Genomic DNA, 18,453 nt, shown 5'->3' on the forward strand with positions numbered 1-18,453 from the left:
ACTTTGAAAAATAACATAAAAAACTAAAAAAATAACTTTTATTACTGTCATTGTTTTGACTGTTAAAACTGTATTTTACCAAAATTTAAAACTCGTGTTTGTTCAATAAGTATGAATGAAAATAAAACAAAATATGTTTAGATATTTTGTATGTTAAATGAATTGATTTCCGTACCGATACGTGCCGGATTTTAAAATAAAAAACCTTTACCAACACGCTGGTTTCACCACGTACCAGGAGCTCCATCTTGAAATCTCGCTCAAACACATTTGGTAATGTGCAAACGTGAAATAGTTTGCTAGTCTTCTTAGAAAGTGCTATTTAAACAGCAAACCTAGGGACCACAGCAAGATAATAGCTTGGACCACCCTAATTCTAATCTTGTTCGCTTAAAAGTACCTACTGCTTCCTCCAGAGGGTATCAACGATGAAAATTTTAAAAGATAATGCCCTTAATCAGCATGATTGAGCGATACTTGCTGTAAAGCTCGTTCGCTATCAGCAAAAGCTCAGCATATATATAAAGAATAGCTTTGGCGATCTAGTCAAATAGTCGTTGCTTAAGACTCGTTCAGTAAACATGAGATTATTGGCTGTGTTCGCGTTTGTAATTTGCGCTTTTAGCGCCAAACCGCTCGAAACGGAAAGTGCCAAGATTTTGGCTACCCTGCCATTTCCGGGTCGTTCGCAGTACATATTTGTGGAGAACTACTTGAAGGCCCTGGCCTCAAAGGGTCACCAGGTGACAGTGATTAACGCATTCAAAAATAAGGCGACGCCCAACATGCGCTTTATCGAGGCATTTGGAGCTCATGAACTCTCTGATGGTGTGTGATTAGTTTACTGTATTAATTGTAGTGAGTTATTTAGCGTAAAATATAAGAAAACTTTACATTTTTTTCGTTTAACTAATGATTGATTTGCTGGTTTTTAAATTACCGCAGTTTTTTAATTGAATTGCGTATTTATTTATATCTTTTATCTAACAGAGATGATGAGTTTGCTGAATGTGCCCATTTTGTGGCAACAACTGAATGCAATGGATTACATTTTAACCAAATTTGTTGAGACTACGCTGGAAGATGAAGGTGTCAAGAAGCTGTTAAGCTCTGGAGAAACATTTGATGTGGTGCTGGCGGAGATGATCCAAATGGAACCTCTATATGCCCTTGCACAGCATTTCAATGCCACTTTGGTTGGTTTTTCTAGCTATGGAACAGATCGAAAGATTGATGAACATGCTGGCAATATATCGCCCATATCGTATAACCCTTTGATAACCTCTCCGCGTACCGACAAGATGACCTTCCTAGAACGTTTGGAAAATCACTATGATGCCCTTGTGGAGGATATTCATCGGTATTTTGTTCACCTGCCAAATATGCAGAAAGTGTACAAAAAGTATTTCCCGAATGCGAAGAAAACTATGGAGGAAGTAGTGGACAGCTTTTCGTTGATTCTGCTGGGTCAGCACTTTTCTCTGAGCTACCCTCGACCCTATTTGCCCAACATGATCGAAGTCGGTGGAATGCAAATTTCCCACAACCCGAAGCCCCTTCCCGAGGACATTAAGCAGTTCATTGAGGGTTCGCCCAATGGCGTCATCTACTTCTCCATGGGATCGAATGTGAAGAGTAAGGATTTGCCCCAGGAAACTCGCGAAACGCTGCTGAAAGCCTTTGCAAAACTGAAGCAGCGAGTTTTGTGGAAATTCGAAGACGACGATATGCCGGGCAGGCCAGCGAATGTGCTGATCAAGAACTGGTATCCCCAGCCAGACATTTTGGCCCATCCGAATGTGAAGTTGTTCATCACTCACGGTGGCCTGCTGAGCACCATAGAGAGTGTGTACTTTGGCAAGCCGGTGCTGGGATTGCCCTGCTTCTATGATCAACACATGAATGTGCAGCGCGCCCAGCGAGCGGGATTCGGTTTGGGCTTAGATATGCAGAATCTGAAGCAGGAGGAACTGGAAAAGGCCATCCAAACGCTGCTCACCGATCCCAGTTACGCCCGGGCATCGGCTGCCATTTCGGAGCGGTATCGCGATCAGCCGGAATCAGCCGTCGATCGCGCTGTCTGGTGGACGGAATATGTTATCAGACACAAAGGTGCTCCCCACTTGCGTGCAACCGCCAGAGATCTCAACTTCATTCAACTCCACAGTCTGGACACGTGGGCTGTCCTGCTGGGCGTACCTCTATTGGTTGCCCTTGTCATCCTAAAGGTATCTAGCAAACTACTGGGGGGCAAGAAGAAACCAGGGTGCCCGCATGCTGATAAGCTAAAGGAACAGTAGAAACAATATACTATGTATATGTTTGTTGTTGTTTACAGTCCCAAGTACATAGATTTCTTATCAGCCTTATCAAGTGATACGATTGTTAAAATTATATTTTTTATTGCTTAGCTGATGTATTATTTCTTTTAAGTGTCTGACGTTTACTGGGTCGAATAGCTGGGGAACACCATTGCCGGTTGATATTGTTGTTTCGCTTGGCTATCAACATTTCACTAGCTGAGTGTTTTAATTTGAGTTTGCCTCTGTTAGCACTCAGCTGGAAACAGGTTTTTGTTTGCACGGTGGGAATGTACAGTATTCAACGCTTTGGTTGCCTAATCAAACAGATAAGAGACCCGTTCCTTATAATCTCACTCAAGTATTTTTAAGAAAAATTAATTATGTATGGTTATATATACTAAACTAATTACACCTCGATTTAAAAAATTTATTTAATGTGTGTTGATTACTGAATGCACCAGTTTACTTTGTAACCATTCACTTTACTCCTTTACGGTATAAAAAATAATATTGATTAATACTATTATTTAGTTTATAAACTTAACACGTTTATCTTATCTTAACTGACTTTGCCATTATAGGTATTGCTTACAATTTTTTATTTCTTTTAAGACAACAAACAAAACATATTAAATACTTGTATTTTAACACGAATCTTTTTGGACCTGTAAGCAATCTTGAATATAAATTTTTCTGCCAAATGATAGCTAAATTTATACTAATCCGTCAGTGTACTCATCTGATACTATTAGGTATAAAATTCCACAACGTTCGTATACGCTTACATACTTCACAACAGTTTTGTTATATATATTTGTCATGTAAGCAGCTACAATTAGTTTCGTCTTGCATACAAATTATACGTCTGTGAATGCAACAGAGAATTAGAAATAAAGAGTGTGGGCTTAGGCAACGCCATATTAATATAGCTAGAATTCACATTGTCCCACACAACTTATAGGCCACAGTATTAAAAATGGCATTGAAAATTGTTTTTCTGATATATTTTTTTCTCTTTCAATGCTTTATTAACACCCCCTTCAGTTGCTTGATTAAATGAAAGCCATTTAGTTACATTTTTTTTTTAAAACTCCAACTCCCCCACTCCCAAGAACTTTGGCCAAAGTACACAAAAATTACCGAGTTAAAAATATCGCATGGAAAAAAAACTTTATCTTAATTGCGGGTTACTTTTTTCGAGTGGTCTACCAGCTACCTGGCTGGAATAAAAGAGCCGTCTGTGGGGCGGGGCAAAGGGGGCAAATGGAATCCGGCGGAAAAAGTGAACCCAAATTTGTGTCCGTTGCTAGCACCAGGACACGCCCTAAATCACTGGCTTTTTATCAACTTCAACTTGAAACGAAATTCAAATGTTTCGCTCGTTTTTCTCCGCCTGCAAATGCGACTGAGGCTGACTCGACTCCGGCTGTTGCCCCTAACAACGGGATGAGATGGTACTGGGGGTTAAATCGGAGTGAAAAATGCGATTCACATTGGCACTTGGAAAAATAATATTTTTGAAAAATTCTCTAACTAATTAATCTCTAAGTATTAAATACTAATAGTACTAGTAGTAAGTATTAAATACAAGGAAAATTCGTATTTAACTTGATAGACTTATTCACTATTTTAGGTAAGCCATCGGGTCTTTTTTAACTAGAATGTATATTGAATTCTTTTAGATTTATTATATCGGTATTTTCACAGGAACTTAAGCCTTCGATATTTTTTTTTCAAGTGCTGCTACACATACGCAAAAAGGAAACCTGTCCCAAGCCACTTTGCACTAAGTACTCACACAAAATTCTGTTTGAAGTTTTTGGGTGCCTGGGCCGGTGCTGGTCCCTGTTCTTTCGGCCATGGCCACACCTGTACAGTGGGCACCCTGCTTACGGCACTCACCTCTTCTACACGACTACACGTGCACAGTCAGCGGGCCATCGCTGGCCGGCTTGTAAATTGTATCCGTTTCAGGCACATAAATTGTTGTCAACTTCCGTTGGCTGCGACAACGGCGCCGCCACTGACCACTTCTGTGTCCAGCGATTCACCTGCTCCACTCCGCTGGATTCCCTTGACCCCCAGGAACTCTTTGGCCGAGCCAGTTACAGCACCGTATGGCCAGCTATGACTTGAGAGCGTACTCCATTTCCATGGCGTTTGTCTGCCTCTCTTTTTTAGAGTCCTTAATTGGGGTATTGCAATTTTATTTTCACATTTTTAAAGCTAAATATATAATATATTTTATGGATTATTTTACAGCTTTAATCTAGAACTAACAGTACAAATAATAGAACAAATTATTGGAACAAGGCAAGCTTGTCTCCGCATTTCTCGAGCTGTAAGTACATGTATAGGTGGTTTAAAAGTTGTATTCTTGAGTCTTTACTATGCAAAATTGTTTATGCAACCTAAAAGCAGAAACGATCCTAATATTTAAAAAATGTTTAGTTTTAGTAGTTATTATATTAGTTTTTAGTTTTAAGCAGTCAGTATATTTTTATTGCCCGAGAAATCTGGATAATTGTGGTTGATCGATTGACTAGAGTATTTTAAACTTCGGCTTACAAAGGATATTCTTCCCGTCATGATTGTTTTTTTTTTTTTAACGCTAGTTCAGCTTGGGCCAACTTTGGCTGTCCATGTTTTTTGCCTTGCTTTGCCCTCGTTGGGTGTTTTTTGCGCTCTTTGCTGCTACTCGATGCAGCTTCCAACTCCAGCGTAATTGAATTTTTAATCTCGTTTATAGTCAAGTGATCTCTGGCATACACTCCCGGTGTACAACTGCGCATATTTTACGTGCCCGGTGCTTTGGTAGCTGCTTTCAGCTAACTGCCGCCTTGTCCTGTTTCTGCTCTTGTTCCCTGCCTTCGAATAACAGGGGTCAAATACACTGGGCAAATAAAGTTGGGAGTACGCCCGCCTGTCGGGGACATTGCCTCATAATGAGTGCCCGTCGTTATGCTAAATAGTTTGGCCAAAAAATGGCAACTTTTCCGCATGGTACCCGCCCAACCCTTGTGGGTTAATATGCACACCGAATTCCATATTCAACTTTTCGGGTAGGGTAGCTATGTAATAAAGTATATCTCAAACAATGCTCATGGTCTGTCTGCGGGCTGGGCCACACAAAAGGACCTCAAACAAGTGAGTTATACAATGTCCTCACAACTCCACAAGGCAAATGTTTTAATGGAGTTAGGCGAAAATCTACGTACCCAAAAAAAAACTAAATTCGGGCTTGAGGGGTTTAAACTGGGTGGGTGGGGCAGCGTAGCGAGCTGTTTGCGGTGAAATCATGCCGTGTCAAAGGCGAGTAACGTGTGCATCATTAACTGGCTTACGTGGCGACTGGGCCGTTCAATTAAGCCTTAATTATAAGCACAACCCTTTCGAGTTCCTCGTTGCATATTTTCTGGGGCGACACCGTTTTCTCCTCCCAATTATCGCGTCGCAGTTTCGCGATTTGATTACACATGATGGCAAATTAAGAGCAAAGATGAGGAATTCTGGCTGCTACTTCTGCAAGAAACTTTGCCTTACACTTGGCAGTTGGAAAATATCGCTTTTAATGATAAATGTGATGCAAAAGTAGTTAAGACTTTTAAAATTAAAGCTGAATTACTGCATTAGCTTGATTAAGCTTTCTTAATCCTTAAAGCATTCCAATGTCTAGCTATAAAGAATAGTAAATATAAAAGCAATGAGTTTGTGTTTATAACAACAGGGCTCGTTAGTCTATCTAATGGACATTGTAAACATTTTTGAGGTCTTGCCATACAGATCGAATTTTCTTGGAATTGTTTGAAAGTGGCACACACGGTCCGGTTTTGGGTCTAAAACAAAGCCAAAATACTGGCGAAATAATTATGCAGGTAGCCATGGCAATGGATGTAGCCGTGCCCAGCCATTAGTAAACACGGTCCGAGCATTAATTAAACAGTAACCGTAGCAGACATAAAGGGTTCGGCTGCCATTGTTGGGTGCATCGAATTCCTTTCCATCTTGGCTCTTGGCATGTCACCGTTATTGTTGCAGTTGGCCTATGTTTGATTTTCATTAAAACCACTCAACCGATTTGCTTATCTTAATTATGAGATTTTGCCATAATATTTGCATTAGATGGGAGCCAATGCAACTGCTAAACACCAACTGCAACTGCATAATGCGGCGAAGCATCTCAGCTGCTGAAGTATAGCCACTTGTACCTCCTCGGAGCACTGTAATAACAGGAACAGAAAATTAAGGAAATTAGTTAAACTTTATATTTTAGAGGTGCACAATAAAAATAATTTTTAAGCTGTGTGTCATAAAAAATAGTGATTTGGTCGTTATAAACTATATTTTTAAGAATATATAAAACTAAATATTAAGTAGTAAGTAATTTATTAAAGTATGACTTGCTTGTACTTTCCGATGTACACTAAGAAAATGAAATTAGATCGTAGAAGACTTGTTTAAATTATGTTTGAAATGGTGTTTTTGACTCCAGTGCATTAGCTTCTCTGATTGTCTACTTGGCCGATGCAATGTAAATGTTTGTGGCTTTTGCTCGAACTTTGCTGGGAAAACGTTGCGTATACGTAGTTAAGCATTTTCAAGCGTAACAATGACCTGTCCAAATGGAGTTTCTGCTACGGTCAAGGATTGCCGACACCAGAGCCAACGCCCGGCGTTGTGCTAAATTTTTTAACGGCAATAATTATACGGCAATTAGCCAAATGTTCAATAATGCAGCACCAGCTTCAGCTTCAGCATCGGTTCCATTTTCCATTCTCCATTTCGCCGTTTTCAGCTGCGCAGCCGTTACAAAATTTTTGACTGCACTCGGGTAAACTTCTAATTGCCATTAGCGCACTTTACTTTTTCCTGCATTTGCTGCTTCGATGGGTGTGTGTGTGTGTGTGTGTGGGTGGATGGTGGTGCTGTGAAAAGTGGTTGGTGGGGTGATGGGGTGGCAAAAAAAAACGCGGGGCTTTAGGGTAGCTGCAGGTGAGCGCGTAATTAGACCGCGCCGTTAGCTGCCGCTTGGCTGGGTGGCTGTCTGTAATTTAGTACTAATGGCGCACTTAAAGTGCAGGCAATTATTGTAGACCTATGCGGACAAGGTGTGCATTTGCTCACAGCTCGCTATTCCCCTCGTTGCCTCCAATCCGCTCATTCAATATACCTATATCCCACTACAGATCCTGCCGCTTTTAGCACTCACAGTTAGCGCTCGAGTGGTTTCAATAACAGCCGCCTAGTCGAGGAATTTCTATGTATTGGCTTGCATGTCTCTTCCCCTTCCATCCCCTGCCCATCCCTCGTCTCATCCTGCATCCTTCACCCGGCATTGTTGTCAGTGTGACTGTGTGTCCGTATCCTGGCGTCGGAGTGCGTTTGTATCTGTGCGGCTTAGTGGAAAGGCTGAGGTTGAATGGATGGTTCGGCTGCGTTTCGAGTAGCTCGTGATGCAGTTAATATGCCACCGGGCAAAATAACATCTCAGCGGCGTATCTGCGTACCTCTTCAGTATCTGTAGTGGATTATATCTGTGCAGATTGTTGCGATTCACTTGTTCCGGCTTGTTTGCCGAGATTCTACAGATATTCCAGGTGGGCTTTTGATAATAGGATGTTTGTTCTGGTTTGTTACAGAAACATTGAAAGAAAAACCATAGCGTTCCTAAAAAATGATTATAGTGTTATTTCTATAAGCCTTCTGTATAGCCCTAATCAAGTAAAAAAAACCTTTCCTAAAGCCCAATTAAAAAAAGGTATTTTATTTAACTTTTTTGATTATGGGTACCAAAATTGTTTTAAAAGTGAATTCTTTTTAATTTTGTTGGTTCTTTTCTATTTTGAAGCTTACAATTTGTTCTTATTTTGACAACCGTAGCTTATCGAAATCCGGCTTAAAACACCTAAAAAACGAACTTTAAAAAATGTTATTTTAAAATTTAAAAATATTTGCCGAATAATAAAATACCCAACCAAAAAACTCTTAGGCGAAAGAATCGTTAGTCAAAAATGCAACATTTCAGAAGCCCTTTCTAGCGGACCAACTAGGATTTCAAACGCCGCGCAGTTAAGCTGTGAACAAGGAAAAACAATCCCGAAAAAAGTGAGCGACAGAAAGGAGAAAGAGGCTGCGAGAACTGAAACTACGTATCAGAAAAAGTAAAAAAGCATTCGAAAATCAAAACTTGTTTTTTGCCGCACTGTGCCGGGTTTCACCGTCGCCCCAAACTGTCAGTCATATAAATCTTATTGAACAAAAGTTTGAAATACTAACACTTGCTGCCTGCAATAGACAGGATCACGGGGCTGGCAAATATAGTGGCATGGGGAAGAGGGCTGCCAATTTACACGTACGTCGGATAGCGGCCCCGACAATCAGTCCATAACTGTGCTTTTATGTGCCAGTTCACTGGAGACTAATGCCATCGCTATCAGGAATATGCAAAAATCAACCCGGGCAAGTGTTGCTTTATCGCCAGCGGAATCTGCAGCCTTAGCCCAAAACCCAAACCCAAACCAAGAGTCAGTACCACTGCCAGTCCCATCACGATTTCGGCCCTTGGATTCTACTTTTTAGGGTACCAAACAACGGGAAACAACATGCAGTGTCCATTTTTTTTTTTTTTGAATAGCTTTAGATTCCCTTACTTTTCAATATTTCCCAGCTAACCAAATTCAATGTTTTGGCCTTGCAACAAAAATAGTCAAAACCTATACAATTTTAAGATACCCACATATAATTTTTATTTTAAAAGCACTCTAGGTAAGGTAGGTATTTATGTGGCAGTTATTGTGGCAACTATTGACAGTTTTGTCTCATTTATTATTCTATTATAAAAATGTTGTTAAATTAAAAATTCCGATTTAAAGGGTAATCGATGCTTCGCTCTACCAGTCGAAATTGCCAGTTCGCTTTTTTAGAGCAGATTCTTAACAAAAAATATGAAACCAAGTTTTGACAAGCTTCTGCACTCGCTGGTGGGCGGTGGGCGAATGGTAAAAAGGGAGTGACTGGGGGCCGCTGGTAAAACAAAGTGATGTGTGCGGCATGTCTTGATTTGCATAAGCTTCGGCATTGCATACTCATTCCCTCTTTATGCATATATGTGCGCTTTTGGCCCCTCACTTTTTATGACGGCGACAATCGATAGTTGGAGGGCGAAGCCCTGCTGTTCGGGGAGTCATCAATCAAAATTTCATATGGACAATGGCCCTGCCTGAGTCCAGGCTCAAGCCACACACCGAACCGTACCAACGATCCAAAATCGAGCCAGAAGAGTCGGGAGGGCAAAGCAATTGCGGGCTGCGCTTAATTAAAATTCATGCGCTTCGTATTTATAAACAACATTTTGCTGCTGTCAGTAGGGATTAATAAAAATCGATAGGCAATAGGCCCAGTCCACCAACATGATGTTAAAAAAGTTCTGACCTAGCAACGTAAAGTATGAAAAACCAATATAAATATCGTAAAATATTTGCGTAAAATAATTGCGTTTAATTTAGTTTAATTTTTTCGGTGATTAAACTTTAAAAGTGGCAATGGAAAATGTTAAACTGCGCGTAGTATGCCTTACGCAAAAGTTCAATGATATTTATAAAATATTTATTATTTTTTAGCTTTCAGTTATTCATAATTAATATGAAAAGCCTTAAAATTAATATATATATTAATATAAAAACACCATCGATTTTAAATTAAATTTTCAAGGGTCTTTTAAGGCGCTTTTAAGCAAACGTTCATTAAATGAACGTTTTCCAATTCTGTTAGCTTTATTAACTTGCGCGTTTGAAGTTCTACGAAAGTTTTGCCTTCAATATATTCAGCTGTCGATTCTTTGCTGTTTCGGTTGGTTCTTTATATTTTTTGTGTGACGATGGCGGCACCCAAAGCGCTCATAAATCAAAAAAAGCTGTTGTTTGCTCACAGGCAGCAAACCAACAGCTTTGCCCCCTTCTGGCACCATCCCCCTTGTTGTGCGTTTGTGTGATGTGTGTATAAATCACAAAGCATGTCCTTTGCCAATACAAACACAATTGAGCATGCATATGCAACAGCAGACGGAGAAAGAGGACGCGATGGAGAGAAGGACTGAAAAAAAAGTAGTCAAAGAAATTGCGTTAAAAAATTTGATTAAAAAGTTTGTCGCCGCCGACGGGTGTGTGTGTGTGTGTGTGTGTGTGTGTGTGTGTGTGTGTGCCGGTCTGTCTGTGTGTGTAACTGTCACAGACACACACTCTGTGCCGGGCAATGTGCTTATCGATACGCGGCCATTGCCGTTTGAACCACCATCTCCCCTGACCACCATGGTCGTGTTATAAATCTCTCAAAAGCCAAACAAACCGGGCAAGAATTCAATTTTACAAACTGACAACTAAGACAAGGCACAGACCGCAAGTAACACTCGCCAACTTAGGTGCCAATTGAGCAGCAGCTCCAGGAATATGATCTTGGGTTTAATACAAAACAATATAATATTATATTAATATATTAATATTATTAATATTAAGTAATTAATAATCTTAATAATCTTTTTATTTTATAAAAATAGTCTTAATATAATAAAAAATATTAAAACCAAAGTAATCATTCGCTACTAAAAAAAGCATTATAGGTCTTTTCTTCTCAAAATATTTTTTAAATAGTGGAGCTTGATTTTTACATTTTAAAGACCGAAAGTTGCAGTAAGGAACAAAATATTTAATCTAATTTACAGGATAATAAATAATTGAAAATATCTAGGTTTCTTTATGATATGTGTAAGAATGCACAGCTTACGGTTTTTGTAAAAAGGTGTTTAGAATTAGTCAAGCGATGTTTGTCAAAAAGCTTGTCAGCTGCAAATGTTTTTCTGTGCTTTCTCTGGCCCACTAATTGGGATGAAAACATTGGAAAAACTTTCTCCAAAACTCACACAACCTCTCTCAACTTCAGCTGCGTTGGCCGTGTCACACCTGTCGTATGCGCAATTAAAAGTTTGCTTTCACTTCGATGCTCCTTGGTTTCCTTTTTATTTTGCCCTGCTGTCGAAAATGTAATTGTCATTTTATAGGAAACGTTGAACGTTAGCCACGATCTGTCCTTGCGCTCATTTACGTGTGTGCTTTTTAGTTTCTCTAATGAAATTAGCATTGTTAAAAGGAACAAAAAAGGAAGTAAGAGGAAAGCTAACAGTTTTCCTATCCATTGCAACAAGTTCAAGGTTCTGCCACCCCACACACACATTTGGGTTTGTGGCAAATGTTGCGCTAACAAGCATTTTCCTACTCATATCCACAAAGGAAATAGGTTTTCCGTTGCATTTGTTACAAAAAAGCGCACACACTGTGCCAAAAAAAAGGTAGAGAGGCAAAGGGAAAAGCAAACTGCAGGCGGACAAAAAATGGCTTTGTGTTGCAGCAGTTCCAAAAACCAAAGCTTAGGCTGCCAAATGTGGAAAGAAAATCACGTCGCAGCCTTGCAACAGCCACAAAGTGCCACAAAAAATGCGTAACAATTTCACCGAACTTATATGTCAGCCTAAATGTATGCATGCCCAAATAGAAGTTACCTTAATGGTGAAAAGGAGAAAGATGATGCGTTTAGTTTGCGGCTGACTTTTGCTCTCAGTTTTTGGTTTTGCTCTGAAAAGATGCATGTTAAACTTTTAAGCCTAGGTGTGAAGCCATGGTCACAGTAAAAAAAAGATACAAATGCTGTAAAGGCGGGGGCGAGAAAGTTTTACAAAATTTGTACCCCTTTAGTTGTTGAATATAAGAGAAAACCACAATCAATAACGCTAGAGATAAATGTAGACTTGCAAATGGATAAAATTTGTAATGCTTTGAAAATTGTAATAAATTGCAAAAATCATCCGATGTAAAAATAGATATTTAATACACCCAAAGCAATTTAAATTCATTGTTTTTAATTTAAAAAATAAAAATCAACTTTTCGATCTGTATTTCAAATTGATACGGCTTTTTTTCCAAGCTTTACAAGTTTTATTTAAAAAATTGTTTGATTTTTCACTTTTTTATATATTTTTTTACTTCATATAACTTTGAAGTTATCCGAGTTTTCCAGTGGAACCATTGTCTCGTTGTCAAGTCGCAGTTTGTCCGTCTTTGGCTGAGATTGCATGACGTACATAAATAAATATGCGAATCCGTCAGCGTGTCGCACATATTTACACTTACCAGTGCCTAGGTGAAAGCTTTCCCTTCATTTGGGTGTGTGTGTGAGAGTTGAGGGGTGTTGTAATTGAAATCGCATCGAGACGTGAAATGAAACGTAAAGTCATCGAATCAATTGAAATGAAAATTAAATTAAATGCATGCGCTCATACATTTATTCATATGCCTCAGACGCAGACGCATACAACGGAACAAGCTCTCACACACTGACACCAACTCGAATCTTAATTAAACACGGATACGCATATTGAGTTGCTTGAAAGGCAAAAGCAATGGCCTGACTTCTCTGTCTGTGTAAGAGCGAACATGGAGGAGAAAGCAGGAGAGTTTCGGAGAAAGGGGCCGAGGGTGGGGAGTGCTTTGCTTTTTCGATTTTGCCTTTCAGCTGAAATCTTTTTTTCATTCGTAAATGAACAAAGTATACCCAACTTATTCATAAAATGTGGCAATATAGCAGGCAATATAGAACTTTTTTCAAATATAAATGTATACAAAAAATTTATATGAAATAAATGTAATTTCAATCAACGAGTTTAAATAAAGGTAAAAATGAAAATGATTATGGACAAATTAAAATGCTAAAAATATAACCTTATGAATGAATTTTTTATAAATCCTATCCGTTGCTTTTATGAAAAATAAGTAGTGCTATATTGTAATGCAAACTGAATATACTAGAGTTTTAAAAATAATTTTTAGAAGCTCCAATGAATAATGTTTTTATTAAAAGGATTTAACAAGAAATATTGGTCGCCTGTGCCTCATCATTACATTGAGTATACCTTCATATATAGGCTTAATGACTCCTTGGCATGCTTTTCCACACACGTAACTTTCAGTACACTAACTTTTCCTTGCGTTGGCCAAGGCCAACTTTGTTTGGCTTCTTTTAAGCCTTAATTCATTTTACAATTCTTCTGATTCGATTAATTTTAATTTTATTAACCTGCACTCTGACCGCGTGCTTATGTGTGCTTTGCCGATATATGTATACGCTCTCGTATATGTATGCGTTTGATTTATGAAATGTTTTCCCAGCAAATGATGGATTGATTGATTGATCGATGGGCGAAAGAGTGACTGAGTGCATGCCTTTGATGTGCGGCAAAGAATAAATTTTGGTTTTGGGACGAAAGCAACGATATCAGATGCTAATTGAGCGTGAAGTTTTCCCAGCTTTACGGCGCCGCAAATTCATGCGAGCAAAGACGAAAACGAACATGAAATATGTCAAGCCAGCAAAGGAAAACCGCAGCCACGCACAACTCAAATGAATTTTATTAAATTAAAATGATTTTGAGAGTGTGTATAGATGTTTCTGGGTTTCTTTGTTGTGTGCGACGTATTTATTTAGGCAAATGATTGCAAAAGGACCCGCAAATGAAAATTCAGCGGTTAAAGGAATGCTTTCGAGGCTTGCTCAATGTTAACTTCAGTTGGTGAATGAGGGAAAAAGGAAAATAACGAGCGGTAGATTAACGCTAGGAAGGAAATAATTCCAAAGAAATCTAATAAGGCCAGCCGGCCATCGACAAATCGAATATATGCTCATCCAATCGTCCCAGAAAATTATGGCATATGCACAGGATATTCGTGTGGTTCTCGAGTCCTTCGCCAGGTAATAGAATAACAGCGGCAATCGAATTTTCCATCAGTTCACTCGACATATAAGAAAGGTAACAAAAAAATATACGAATTTCTGTTCATAAATGTACCCAAATAGTAATTCGAATCTCTTGAATCAAGCAGAGAAAGTTAAAAAAAAATTTACAGAAATAATAAATAAACAATTTAGAATACGAAATATTGAGTAGGATTCCTTTAATATTTTTATTTAACTGAAAGCTAAATTTGTGCTCATAGTTCATAGGTCATCCTTGTCTTACACGTGGTAAAGATTTCCTTACTTAACGGACATTAAAAAAAAACAAATAGGCTTTTCAATACATTTATTACCAACTGGTGACACTTGCTACACACAAATTTGTTTTTTAAAGCGACCACACGGTAATTTGTTTGTTCAGAATGTACGCTTGGTGAGTGTGTCAACTATATCAGCGATAATATTTATTTAATAGCTAACCCTTTCGTTTAAGTCGCACATTGGCCCGAAGTGTAAGTGGAAGGAGTCCGCTCTTGAGGCAGATGCTCTTAAAACACTCACTGTTCAGGGATCGTTTTCTGGCCACCAAAGGATCAAAGGAAATCAAAGCGAGTGGACCCACGACAATAGGGCCTGAAGGAAATATCATGGTACCGCCCGTGACCCTGAAAGTAATACCCTTTCGAATGCAGCCCGATTTGCCCTACGACGATCGCAATATATTGCTGGGTCGGCAGTTGTCGCCACACTTGACCATCTACAAGTTGCAACTGACTTCGGGCTTGTCCATATGCCTGCGCATTAGCGGCTTTGTCTTGGGTGTTTTCGTTTGGGCCCTGGGAATCGCCGGACTCTGCATGCAGGGCGATATGGAGGGATTTGTGAAAAGGGTCGAGGACTGCGACTGTCACGGTCTTGTGACAATGGCCAAGGTAATTGTTGTAATGCCATTTGCCTACCACTTGGTCGCCGGCACTCGGCACCTGATCTGGTACTTAAATAAATTCCTCACTATACCGGAGGTCTATGCCACCGGCTATGTGGCTATGGTCCTCTCGGTTGCAGTGGCTGCCGGTTTGCTAATCGTGGACGTTGGCGAGAAAGTTAAGGAGCAGGTGGTAGATCTTACCAAGCCGCAAAACCAGGGACAAAAACCACCACCAAAGAAGGACGAAAAAAAGGAGGATGCTAAGAAAAAAGATCCTAAAGATGCCAAGCAAGACCACAAGAAGGATACAAAGGGAAAAAATAACGAAGTCGAAGGCAAGCCTGCTAAATGATCGTAATGGAAATGTTAAGATTAATTGAAAAATAGAGCGAATCAGGGAATTTCATACACATTTCAAACCAAGACAACAAAACATAAACGAGCTCTTGCTATGGTTTTTGAAAGTGCTTTTAAAATTAATGGTATTAAATAAGTACTATATTCATTAATTAATGGCAAGTTTTGTTTTAAAGATAATTAGACATTGTAAATATTATTTTGGAAAACAAGATGACCTGAATTTTACCTGACCTGAGTTAATTACGTTCAGTACGTTTTCTTTATATAATATTAAAACTACACAAAGTCAGAAGCCAATCCTTAACCACTTTCAAGTTCAAAAACGCCACAAAATCATCCTGCACTCTTATTTCACTCTAAAGTAGGCAACAGCAACCAAGTGCAGTATTAAGAAATTAAGCCAGGGAGAAAGTTGTTTCGACCACGCCAACTAAAAGTCAAAGATTGTAATTAGAGTCCATAGAGAACTTGTCCAGGCCCCAGGGAAAATATGAATATGTGTTGAGGAGTATGTCTATATATGCAATCAAACAAATTGCTACACATGAAAAATTATTTGTGAAAAATTCATATTTTTTATGTACATAAATAAGAAAGAATAACTATTTGCTGAAGCTTTTTCCATGAACTTAAAGCGAACTTATTGTTTTTTTTTTGTAAAATTTTATTAAGAAATTATGTTTTTGGTTTCCTAAAATTCATAAAAATGTTAAGATATGCAGTTTTTAAGCGTTATAAAGATGATTAAAAATCATAAATTTGAAATTTTCCCTTCCTTTCCCTTTTTTGATGATTTCCAAAGACTTTCCGTATTAATTTTCAAGTGCAGTTAGCCTTCGGGTAGGGACACGCCCATAGGCATTTTTCCACTTCACTTGAGTGTGGTCGGACTGTGTGCGTGCAACAATTGTGCGGCCTGGGCAACTTGGCCAACTTCTAAGCCAAACTGCACGCAATGCAGCCAGAGCCAGAGCCAGTTGAATGAGTTCAAGGCTTTTTTGGGGTTTTCCCCTTTAATTATGAACCACTCAACGCCAGTCAAGTGTGGTTGTTGCCATTATTTTAACTCCGGCTCCTGCTTTTCTCTGGCTGCTGCCCCCGCACTTGGCCCCAAGTTCAAATGGGTGAAAGTTTTAGTTGTGTTTCGGTATTTTTTTTTGCCCCCCCTTCAACTCGCTCTCGTTTCAGTTTTTGTTTCATTTGAGGTGAGGGACAGAGGGATTTGCCGAATGCGCCACACGATGGGTCCGACTGGGAAATCTATGCTAGACAGGCCTCATTATGCTGCTAATGGCTTGGCTCAAACTTTTACAGGTAATTATCGACACTTTGCAGGGCATTTGCTGCTTGATCGTTGTTCTTGTTGCCACCGAGGTTTCCAGTTGGCGCTGCAGTTGAAAAGTTAAGCACCGCATTTTTGGGGGGCATGGTCTTCTCCATTTTGCGAAAGATATGGCCCAACAGCTTCTACTTTTTTCGACTTGGCTTTTCGGGTAATTAAGTGTGTGGCTACAATATGCCTTAAATGTTGATAACATGGCGTATGCTTGATATTGTGTCCACAGAGAGGTGGCCACTTGAACTCGCCCAGCTGTAAAATGAGTTATGAAAAGTTTACTTTGCCCAAAAGTTTTTTCCCAATAGGCACGATTATTTTTCGGGTTCATTAATGTGATGCAGTGAGCACTATTTCCAATATCATTTTATTTGAATTCAAGAAAATAAATCTATTAGTTTGTATATTTAGCTAAGTTAAGTCTGCCCTCATCAAGAGTTCATTGCTTTTTCTTAATTTGGCTCTCTTAGTATTACTTGATTTCTCTTTCGAAATTCGTTAATGAGATCCAGGCAAACCTCCTCCATTGTGGCTATTAAAATACCTTCGACTATGAGTTCACTTAATTTTTATGCGTGTCGCTAAAGTGCTGAGCAAATAGCCAGGCAGCGATTTTAATTGAAAAATATTTACCCACACTAAGCTTTCCAGCGTTCTCGACATTTTGACGCGGAACTCGATGACCTCACCACCGTCTATTAAGTATTTCACTGTAATTTCACTGAGAAAACTAGGAATATCTTTTTAAAAACAAAGACAAACGTTCAAAAGGGTACAAGAAAATGTTCGATATATTTTCGTTAATACATTTGTTTGTCCTACTAAATCACATTTTATTGAGAAAATTTGAAATTGATTTAATTAAAAAAGTTTATGTCTAATAACACCTTTATTAAAAGAAAAAGATGAATTTCTTTGAAAATTTTGCAGTGTGAAACTGTGTATAATTATTTTCGGCGGGTTGGTTACATTTTGCTGCTGTGTAAGGTTCAATTAATAAGAAAATTAAATCCGCTTAAACAAAAGGAAAAGCGAAGAGCGAAATCGGGGAGAAAACGATGCCAATCAAGGACCTCTCGTTCCATTACCCAAACCCGAGTGATTTGCGACATTTTGTCATTTTCGCTGATGCAAAGCCGACACTCGAACTCGTGGGGGAAGGATGAGGACGAGGACGTTCAAGTACACTAATTAAGATCAAACGTTTCGGGGGTCCAAATGGGATTCCATTGCCGGGCCAGAAACTACCCTCCGGTCGGAGGCCATTGTTGTATGTATATTCATATTAAAATCACATAATGAAGTGTCAGCGAAAATGACGCCGTCGCCCCCTATAATCAAAGATTAACGTCAAAAGTTCGGATGCGAGTGTTCAATCAAAACTCTGGAGTGCCAGTCAGTCCCCGAGGTCTCCGCCATTATTGTCGCTGTTTGTAATTTATTTGGCCGCAGGCGGCCATCAAAAGGTAAGAAGTGTCCTTAAGTGGTTGCCATGGCTCGACTCATTTCGGCTCATCTCATGGCTTAGAAAGGACTTCCCCCCTCTCCCCAAGACGCACCGGTAATTAATGAAAAGTGGGCACTGGGACAGTTGGGGGTAACTAATTAAAGATCCTTAATAAAGTTAATGGATTCCACAAAGACAGGGGCCAAGGGTCCAATGAGCTGTGAGCTCTTTTCTCTATTTATAGCCTCACTTATTTTTCTACTTCTTTGCTAATGTTTTTGTCCGCTCGTTTTCCTTTTTT

The 18,453-nt window shown here is 39.2% G+C and overlaps 2 protein-coding genes across 2 annotated transcripts; both read left to right on the plus strand.

The window, feature by feature from the left end:
• Positions 1 to 565: 565 nt before the first annotated feature.
• LOC128266210 (UDP-glucosyltransferase 2) lies at positions 566 to 2,415 on the plus strand. The gene is made up of 2 exons (XM_053002560.1): positions 566 to 828; positions 991 to 2,415. Exons 1-2 carry the CDS (start codon positions 582 to 584, stop codon positions 2,298 to 2,300), a joined length of 1,557 nt encoding a protein of 518 aa, XP_052858520.1. The 5' UTR covers positions 566 to 581; the 3' UTR covers positions 2,301 to 2,415.
• An 11,964-nt stretch (positions 2,416 to 14,379) lies between these two features.
• LOC128259264 (uncharacterized) lies at positions 14,380 to 15,428 on the plus strand. Its single transcript, XM_052991558.1, has 2 exons — positions 14,380 to 14,514; positions 14,575 to 15,428. The coding sequence occupies exons 1-2, from the start codon at positions 14,504 to 14,506 to the stop codon at positions 15,359 to 15,361; spliced, it is 798 nt and encodes a 265-aa protein (XP_052847518.1). The 5' UTR covers positions 14,380 to 14,503; the 3' UTR covers positions 15,362 to 15,428.
• The last annotated feature ends 3,025 nt before the right edge of the window (positions 15,429 to 18,453 follow it).

This window comes from Drosophila gunungcola, chromosome 3R, assembly GCF_025200985.1.
Source record: "Drosophila gunungcola strain Sukarami chromosome 3R, Dgunungcola_SK_2, whole genome shotgun sequence".
Lineage (NCBI taxonomy): Eukaryota > Metazoa > Arthropoda > Insecta > Diptera > Drosophilidae > Drosophila > Drosophila gunungcola.